The sequence below is a fragment of the Photinus pyralis genome, unplaced genomic scaffold, assembly GCF_008802855.1.
Source record: "Photinus pyralis isolate 1611_PpyrPB1 unplaced genomic scaffold, Ppyr1.3 Ppyr1.4_LG2, whole genome shotgun sequence".
NCBI lineage: Eukaryota > Metazoa > Arthropoda > Insecta > Coleoptera > Lampyridae > Photinus > Photinus pyralis.
In genome coordinates this window covers 50,584,302-50,593,786 of record NW_022170403.1, presented here as the reverse complement: position 1 = coordinate 50,593,786, position 9,485 = coordinate 50,584,302, and the positions used below count along the sequence as shown (strand labels likewise).

The window sequence follows — 9,485 nt, the reverse complement described above, 5'->3', positions numbered from 1 at the left end:
ATAGATTTTGCAGAAAAGCCCTTGACTTTCGGGGGGTGCTATGTTAACGCTAGCACCGCCATTGCGTCCGATCACTTCCAAAAGCAAGCGCTGTGTTCGTCAGGCCTAGCGCCAGCTAGCGCCACAAATTGTAGAGCTAGCGCCACCCCCCAATAGTGAGGGAGCAATTTTTCCTAGCACCACCATTTTGTCTTTTTATGTAAAATTTTGACGTTTTGTGTTCTGCTGACCTAGCGCCAGCTATAGCGCCACTTTGAGTTCAGCTCGTGCCATTATAGGTTTTGCGAAAAAGCCTTTGACTTTCGGGGGGTGCTATATTAACGCTAGCACCACCATTGCGTACGATCATTTCCAAAAGCAAGCGCTGTGTTCGTCAGATCTAGCGCCAGCTGGCGCCACAAATTTGAGAGCTAGCGCCACCCCCCAATAGGGTGGGGGGCAATTTTTCCTAGCACCAGCATTTTGTCTTTTCGGGTAAAATTTTTACGTTTGGTGGTCTGCTGACCTAGCGCCGGCTAGCGCCACTAATTTTAGAGCTAGTTTTATAATTTTGCGGTGTCTGTCCGTTTGTCCGTTAGCACGATAACGAATTGACCGATTACGATGAAATTTTGTAGATGGATTCTTTATCAAATTTGTAGATCGGAGTTCGTGGATTGGCAATATAGAATATAGCCCAAAAAAATAAGGAAGGCCCCTTTGAAATCTCTGTGAGTTATGAACCGAATTGCCTTAAATTCAATATGCGTATAGCTTTAGCCATATAAAACGTAATTCCAAAAGTTGAGCCTAATTGATCAACATTCACAGTGCCCTTTTCGCATCTCGGCCATTTACAAACCGGATTGAAAACTTTCTTATTTATGGAAGCATTTAAAAAAAACTTGATACATAGCCACTTGGAATAAAAGCAAATTTAACGCCAGTTTCAAAATTTGGTTTTGTGCATGATGTGCGGTGCCAATTTTCTTATTTATGGAAGCAATTAAATGAAATTTCATACATATACACTTTAAATAAAAGCAAAACTAACACCAAGTTCAAAATTTGGTTTTGCACATGCTGTAGCTATACCCAGGAGCTCGTTTTCTATATTTATTTACACGTCGATGCGAAAAGAGCACTGTGACTGTTGATAGATTAGGCTGAACTTTTGGATCTATAATGACGCCAGCCTAACTCAAAGTGGCGCTAGCCATAGAGATTCTAGCGGAATCTGTCTTTAGTTAGAAATTTGAAATGGTGGTGCTAAGTTAACGGACCTCTTACATGTCGTCAGAATCGTAGTCCCTCGCTTAGCTACCGGGTGGCGCATAATTAAGGATTAGGCACCCACATTGTATAGTCAAAGCGAGTATAAGCCCGCGTGTACGTTGGCGAGCGGCGAGCATTGAGCGGTGGGCGTTTGTAAAATAAAATCAAGCACTTTTAAAATTAATCCAAGTGTGTACATTGGCGGAAGCTGTGAGCGGCATCGCTAAGCGGTACCGCTGCGTTTCAAGCTGACTTGAATTATGAGCAATATCGCACAGTAATATTCCTATAGTGCGGCGCAGTCTATGGCAGTTTAATGTGCTCTTGAAGGTTTTTTAAAAATATATTGGTTTCATTTCCAATGCAAACGAACTGCCCTTGAATGGAGGCATGTAACACTGTAATTTTGCGATGTCGACGCTCATTAAAGTACACATACCAACGCTCCATCGCACAACGCTCACCGCTCAACTCTCGCCAATGTACACGAGCATACGGAAAGCATGCGTGAGGTTAGTTGCTGACTTACAACTGCAACCACGCGGGTTCGAATCCGAGCGCGCGCGCTTTTTTCTACTAACGGTTTCGAATTTTCCAATTTTTTTTTTATTCTTTACTAACAATTGCAGTGCTATGTCTGTACTAGCAAATGTCTCATGAAATAGTTATTTGTTTCATTAGTACAAAAAATGTCAGTTTTCGGGACGAGGAAGATAGTTGCTGGACGACGCGTTAGCGGAGTCCAGCAACCTTCCGAGTCCCGAAAACGCATTTTTTGTACGAATAAAACATAAAATTTTTTCTCCAACCCCCTGTACTTCAAATTATATTCGAATTTAGATTCAGTCACAGTTTCACTACTATAGTATAAGAACTTCTGCTTTCTTGTCCTCACGTGTCATGCCACTCTAGTTTTTAGGTTAACTTATTACCTATTCGTTCTTACTTCTTACTTCTCACCTCTCGCGACTTTGTAGGGAGCAAATCTTGAGGTAGCATGTTCTGCCGTTTCTATAATCTCTGGCGGAGTGCAATCCATGTCGCTATCAGTTTCAGTCATTTTATTGTATACACAATTAATATTGTTATATTTTGTATTGAAATAAAATACTTACCATACAGTTTTTTAATTAAAATTAATTGCAATTAACTTTTTCAAATTTTGAATTCAAAATGACAGATAATAGTGCAATGGGTCTGAAGTAGATGGCGTTACGCGCGACGGCGGGTTGTATACGTATTAAAATTACATTCACGGAATATCTAAATTACGTTACACATGGTTTAAATAAAAATAGCGAGCGTAAATCATTTTCAATACATGTACATACGTATAGGTAACATCATTATTTGCATTGAATATGCAAAAATATTTGATTTGTATGTATAGAAATATCTTACAACCTGCAATGTAAAACGATGTCAATGTGACATATCTCCGTGATTGTAATTTTTTAATTGGCCAATTTTCAAGGTCAATTTCTTTTTGGTACTAGGACCAAAAGTATCCACTTTTTGTACAGTTGCCATGGTGAAAGCAATTAATCCGCAAAACGTCAATTTTAGGTACCGAACACTGTCACAAAATAGCGTCTTATTCAGGTGGTTGGAGAAAAAGAAGATTTTTGCTACCCGCAATAGTTGGAAGTATTGCATTGGGGTAAAATGACCCCCCCCCCCAATTTTTTGACGGAAATACACGTTTTAAAACACAAGGAATCCGAATCATTTCCGGCTAAACGGCTCTACCGATTAGAACCAAATTTGTTACACATATTCTTAAGACATAAAAGAAAGCATTTAATCTTGCGCAGGCCGTACGCGAGTGTGCGCACTAACGGGATGGAGATATAGTGACAAATCAACAGCCATTGGCCCGTATGAATAAAAGTAAGCAAATGCTTATACTTGCACAATTCAAAGTAAATACTCGTAACTGCCCCTTTTCATGCTGGTCTGTTTAGCATGGTTTAGCAGCGCTGCACTGCGTCTTGTCCTTCTGCTTAGAAGTATTTACTTTGAATTTTGCAAGTATAAGCATTTGCTTACTTTTATTCATACGAGCCAATGTGTATATACATACATCGCAACAGCGTAGCTGCGAGCAAAGCAAATCAACTGATTCGCCTTTCACGCACCGCGCATGTGTAACAACGGCCCGGCCGTTGAAACTATATAGTGTAACGAAGCACCCCGAATTTCTGAGTGGAGTTTGCAGTTTACGAGGACCACCCTGTATAGTAACGATTGGTTTGGGCTTCGTTACATTGAAAACCTTAATTATCGACGCGGGGGCATGGAGACCAGGAGAGGCCGTTATTAATTAGTCCGCCTACGACCGTTCCTGTTGGAATTTTGGAATTATTTTTGTAAGCATCGAAGGATCTTGTTCTGGAGAAGATGAAGGACAATTAATATTCTTTAGTTTCGGCGCCGTTAATTGTTTATAGGCCGTTTTATTTCTCTATAATAAGTAAAACCAAGGATAGAACAAGTTTCGAACAGAGACTTGTTATAACAAGTCTCTGGTTCCGAAACTAGTTGTTTTGCTCGTTAACAGTTGACGGCCTGCCTGCAAGAATGAGATAACCGCAAGCAGCCTTTGTGGCCGAAAACGTGAAATTAACATAAAGTTAATTAATGTAAAGAATTCAGCTTTCATTTGAGTACCTATGTATAGTTAGCATACACTAATTAAATGAGTTCCAGTAAAGAAGTACCTACCGAGGAGATTTTGGTGTCAAATTGTGCGCGCTTAATTAACGAATCGATTGCCAGATGTTCGGGAATTTTAGCACGAACAGAGTAATTAATTAAAAATCGAATTTATTGGTTTCGATTTCGTATTGAATGCGCGACGAGTTGGATTTTCCTTGTTTCACTTCTACCAAAATGGGTTTTCTTTATAAGGAAAACGCTCAATTTTGGAAGGATCTATCTATCTTTTTACGTTCTGCTTGCCGTAAGTAAGTCCGTAATATCTTTTACTATTTTGCGTACCGTAATTTAGATCTATCTATTTGCGTTTTACGTACAGGGAGTAAGTTTCATCTTTTGTCTGTTTTATTGACCTTTGTCCGACCGCGATATTAATTTTCGAAGGTAAACCGTTTTTTTTTAATTGGGGGGGGGGGGTTGTCCTTTTTTCCGAGTCTGTCCGCTATAAAAACGGCCACCTTGTGACTAATTACTTTTCTTCCGCTAGGGAATTTGCCGGTAAGCCATATTTTGTTTTAGAGTTCCAGACACTGACCTCTATTTTAATTTTTTATTCAGGTCAGTGGTTCCAGACAGTACCGCCGCCATTTGCTGAACCAGGGCCGCCGAGTGCTGGAATTAACATCTTCGATTGCAACTACTTCCGAGGCTACCGAAACCGACCCATCCGTCCGTGATTACCGCCGACATCGTCCAGGCGCGAGATTTTGGTCTGGTGGCGCCCGAGTCCACCCGTCCGTCCGTCCCTTGTACTGCCGTTTTCTACCGCTTAATCAATTACCATACTTTGTGTATTAATTAAATAGACTCAAATAATAATTCCACTCCACTAATTGGTTTTTAATTCCGCCAGCTCACCGGCTATGCGCGAGCAGCTCAAGTTTGTCGCAATAGGTATGTATCCACTGTACTTGGTTGGGGTTATTTTTCCACGCGCAGGGTCCTTAATGTACTGCTTCTCTATTTACAAATGTAACTCTGTAGTTCACCCGCGGTGTTCATCATCTCCACTATATTATTTATATACATAGCGATCAAAAATGAGTGACCGTCTAGTCACCTTTGAAATTTTTGTTTAAGCTGGAAACACACGATCGAACATCACGACAAACATGTACGCGCGTACATGTTCGTCAAACATTATCGCACAGACTAAATGAATCCACCTCAGAGATATAGATCTATATCTCTGATCCACCTACATGTTCGAAAGCGTTTTTCGGTGCAACACACACGCGTTGATGTTTGACGAACATGTATGCGCGTACCTGTTTGTCGTGAACGTGTGTTCCCTACTTTACATGGGAAACCGTACTTAACTTGAACTTGCAAAGGCGTCTAGACAGTCACTCATTTTTGATCGCCCGATATATGCACGCCACAAGTAGACGTCATTTTGTTCTGAATATAACCTCACATATTTTAATCTTCATTTTTAAAATTTAAAATACAAGTAAATATGTTAGAAATGGAATTGTATAGTGATGTAATAAAATTGATCAGCGATATTAGGCATAGGTAAAATATAATAGGCCCACCAATCGGACCTACGAAAACAACCATATGTACATTTTAGTAAGCTGCATAATTCCTATGATATTGCTATCCATACTGAGAAATTGATTGAAAAACTAATATCGGAGGGAAAATGGAACTCTGCAGAGTATTAACTTATTGTAGATTGTATTGCACAATTTGATCATTATTTTTAGGGATCTAATGACGTTAATAAAACTACGTATCACTAGGTTTGCTAATGCTCTACCACAGGAGGCTACATCTGTAAATATAATGCGGCATATTTTAAAAATAATACGGGATGAGTATGATAGCGGATTTAAAGTAAGTCTTCCAAAAAACAATGCATGACTTTTTAAAATGTGATCACTATGAATTTATGTTTAATGTAGAATAAAGGCGAAGGACAACAGTCAGCACATCATCTTGGATCAACCACTATGGATGACTGTGAAGATTATTCAAAAGTGTTACCATCTTTAAAATCATCACTTTTAGACAATTTGGCCGAATATAAAGTTGAACTGGAATCAAGGTATTTCAAAGGATCTAGGTCTATTTCTAAAAGTCTCATTTTTATTTTAAGTGCGGACAACATCGCTGCACAAGCTTTAGAACATATTCATGCGAATGAAATTATTTTAACTGTAGGTAAATCAAGTACAGTAGAAAAGTTTTTGAAATATGCCGCAAAAAGTCGTAAATTTCAAGTCGTTGTCGTTGAAGCAGCGCCCCGATTTCTCGTAAGTCCTGAGCTGAAAACATAATATGTTACAGTTGTTTTCAGGGTCATTTGATGGCATCCAATTTAGCTAAAAATAATATAGAGACAACAGTTATACCAGACTCCGCTGTGTTTGCTATGATGTCTCGGGTTAATAAAGTAATTATTGGAACACATACTGTTTTGGCTAATGGAGGACTTAGAGCTGAATCTGGCGTCCACATGGTGGCTTTGGCTGCTAAACATTATTCAATTCCTGTACGTATATAGTGCGGCTTTATTTAAGGGTATACGTCGTATACTTGAGGATGAGTACCATTGTCAATCGTAACTATATGTTTATATATGCACATAAACCAAGGGTCCAAAATATTTGGTATGGTCAAATATTCCCAAATTAATGTGTTTTAATTTTATTCTCAGCAACCTTAACAGAAGAATAGAATTCACAGGTTTGCTTAGGTTTTTAAAAATGATTTTCTTAAATACAGAAGTGTAGTGTATTCATGAAATTCTGACAATTTGGTGATCCCATCATGAATTGCAGTTGAATTCTTTCTCAAATTTTCTAAAACTAATTTCGGATTGGTTATTTTCATGTTGATGAAAAACCCTTACCAGATTTTGTCAAGATCTGAACTTGTTACCTCCCACAAATTCCATTCTTCTATTTGTTATGGTTTCCGAGAATAATTAAAGATCGTATTTGTGTAATTATAACACCATTTTGCAGATAATGGTATTGGCACATATGTATAAATTAAGCCCAATGCATTTATGTTCAAGTGAGCAAGATGCTTTTAACATTTGCGCCTCCCCAGCTGATGTGTTGCCATATTCAAGTGGACCACTGTTGGATAAAGTGCATGTCTACAATCCTGTGTTTGATTATGTCCCACCGGAATTAGTAACACTGTTTATTTCACACCAGTAAGTACATACTCGTTAGCAGTTTTATACATTCTGTTTTATCCAGAGGAGGTAACGCCCCATCTTATGTCTACCGTCTATTGTCCGAGTTGTATCATCCAGATGACCAAGAATTGTAAAAGTCTTGCAAATAAATACCACTTCTAAGAAATGTGATTATTTATTTACCACTGAATACAAATTACAAAGGTTTAATGCATAAAATACGTAATTGGCTAATTGTAGCCATTATAAATTAAATGGTGTAGTGTACACTGTAAACTATATGGGTTTAATTTTGAAGTGTAAACCAATCAAAGAAAATACGAGACATTTTAAATCTTGCACCAAATAGTAAAAACATCGCAATCCCTCAGGATCTTTCGACTGACTCACATCAACCAGCGAGCCCGTTTTTGAAGTTGTGAATGATATATGTTCGTCGCCGATCACAATTTCCAGTTCTTGACGTCCAATTCGATCAGGTTGGGGCCACAAAGAATCGTCCTCCTGCATAATTTCAGAATCCAAAATTATTCTTCTTAGCTCCTCCATAACACAAGGATGCACGTAGACTTCCTTACGAATCATGGTATCATTTTTATAGTTCGAGTTGTTTGCATACCGTAGTTTACCATCAGGTCGAAACTCGAACTCGAGAAATTCGTGTCCGAATTTACCTTTATGACCAACGTAATAACGCAAATAGAATTCTGAAGAAGAAGTAGCCATATTAAGTGAAAATATGTAATAACTGTAATGTGCTTGATAATTAAAACTGGGGAAGGAAATAAATGAGGTTAAGTTGTATCAATTGAAACGTCAAACGAGAGCGTCACTCTTCAAGTTGAGTGTTGACCACATGGCACATGCGCGCAGCGCGTGCCAATTAATGGTTGCATTCATGAATTTAGATTATTCTTTTCAGTGTTGGTATTTAAAGTATAGGGGCGGGCAAGTCAACAGACTTGTCGTGGTCTAGAGTCTAGGCAAAATCTACAACCATCGATCGATCATAATGCTTCTCCTCTACCTCTAAACTAAAAAAATAAGTGCCAGGTATATCCACTATATTATTATTAGTATGTATATATTGTCGCAACACAGCTAATAATTTTGATATGAGTAGGCGAATGTCAATGAATGAAAATGTAAGAAAAATAATAAAAAGTCATTCGAAATAAAGTTGTAAGGTTTTTCAAGAATTCGTTTGTTATCAGGTTTCCTTGTGTTTACTAACACTTATTCAACGTGTGCAAGTATTGGCAACGCAATATTTTCCCGACCAGAATCGAAACGGTGAATTTGATCTTCGGCGGGATACAACATTTTTTGGCGACCGTGACAGGACATTGCGTGTAAATACAGCTGCAAAAGAATAAGTGTACGTACGAAAAGTAAACAGAGGTAAAAATGGTTGACAACCTGAAATCAAAAAGGAAAAATCAGAGAGTTCTCCGCGCGTCCTTTATGAAGATCGCAAATGAGTTAGACGGACATATAATACAAGTTCCTTTGGTGAGTAGCAATGTTGAACTATTTTGGAAGTGCTTACAGACCAAGTGGGACAGTTTAAATGCCTGTGATAATGGGATCTATGACATAATGCTTGAAGAAGACGTGGAGGAGGACGCGTTGTTGATAGAAATGGATGAACGAGAGGTCTACTTCAAACGGTTTACAGAGCTTAAGTTACGAATCGAGAAGTGTCTGTTGAAGCCTGCAGTAAGACCAGTTATGGATGAACGAGAGGTCTACTTGAAACGGTTTACAGAACTTAAGTTAAGAATGAAGAGGTGTCTGTTGAAGCCTGCAGTAGGACCAGTTATTAGAGATGGCAGCGAGGGTAATGTAAATATTGACCTTACACCAGGTAAGGACAAATTTAAACTACCTCGAATGCAATTTAAACAATATGATGGAAACATAAGAGAGTGGGTAGGGTTTTGGTCTCAGTTTAAAAAAATACACAGCGATAGTGGGATAGGAAACTGCGACAAAATCGAGTACTTGATACAAGCTACAGTTCCAGGCAGTCGTGCGCGTCAGATAGTAGAGAGTTTACCAAGTCTTGGCGAAAACTACGATAAAATTATTGAGTGTATGAAAAGTAGTTTTGGGCGAGATTTGCAAATAGAGTTCTACGTGCACGAGTTGCTAAGACTAGTTCTAAAATGTAATGATTCGCGTCAAAAAATGGATTTGACTAAATTATATGATCAGATAGAGACACAGTTAAGAGCGCTTGCCACTCTGGGCATCAGTTCTGATAAATACGCTGCTGTTTTGTTTCCACTGATGGAGTCGTGCCTGCCACAAGAGTTGTTAAGAATTTGGCATAGGTCGACATATAATTCATGTC

At 38.6% G+C, this 9,485-nt stretch overlaps 1 protein-coding gene across 1 annotated transcript; it reads left to right on the top strand.

Moving 5' to 3' along the window:
- Nucleotides 1–5,329: 5,329 nt before the first annotated feature.
- On the top strand, nucleotides 5,330–7,295 carry LOC116164419 (translation initiation factor eIF-2B subunit beta-like). Its single transcript, XM_031478602.1, has 8 exons — nucleotides 5,330–5,490; nucleotides 5,549–5,635; nucleotides 5,685–5,814; nucleotides 5,883–6,025; nucleotides 6,077–6,233; nucleotides 6,278–6,472; nucleotides 6,948–7,144; nucleotides 7,191–7,295. Exons 1-8 carry the CDS (start codon nucleotides 5,432–5,434, stop codon nucleotides 7,261–7,263), a joined length of 1,041 nt encoding a protein of 346 aa, XP_031334462.1. The 5' UTR covers nucleotides 5,330–5,431; the 3' UTR covers nucleotides 7,264–7,295.
- The last annotated feature ends 2,190 nt before the right edge of the window (nucleotides 7,296–9,485 follow it).

Bases quoted from the DNA above. Each gene is read 5' to 3' on its own strand.
- LOC116164419 (XM_031478602.1), top strand. From the start codon at position 5,432: ATGTTAGAAATGGAATTGTATAGTGATGTAATAAAATTGATCAGCGAT. The intron at 5,815-5,882 runs GTAAGTCTTCCA...TGTTTAATGTAG, and splicing joins AGTATGATAGCGGATTTAAA to AATAAAGGCGAAGGACAACA. The intron at 6,234-6,277 runs GTAAGTCCTGAG...AGTTGTTTTCAG, and splicing joins AAGCAGCGCCCCGATTTCTC to GGTCATTTGATGGCATCCAA.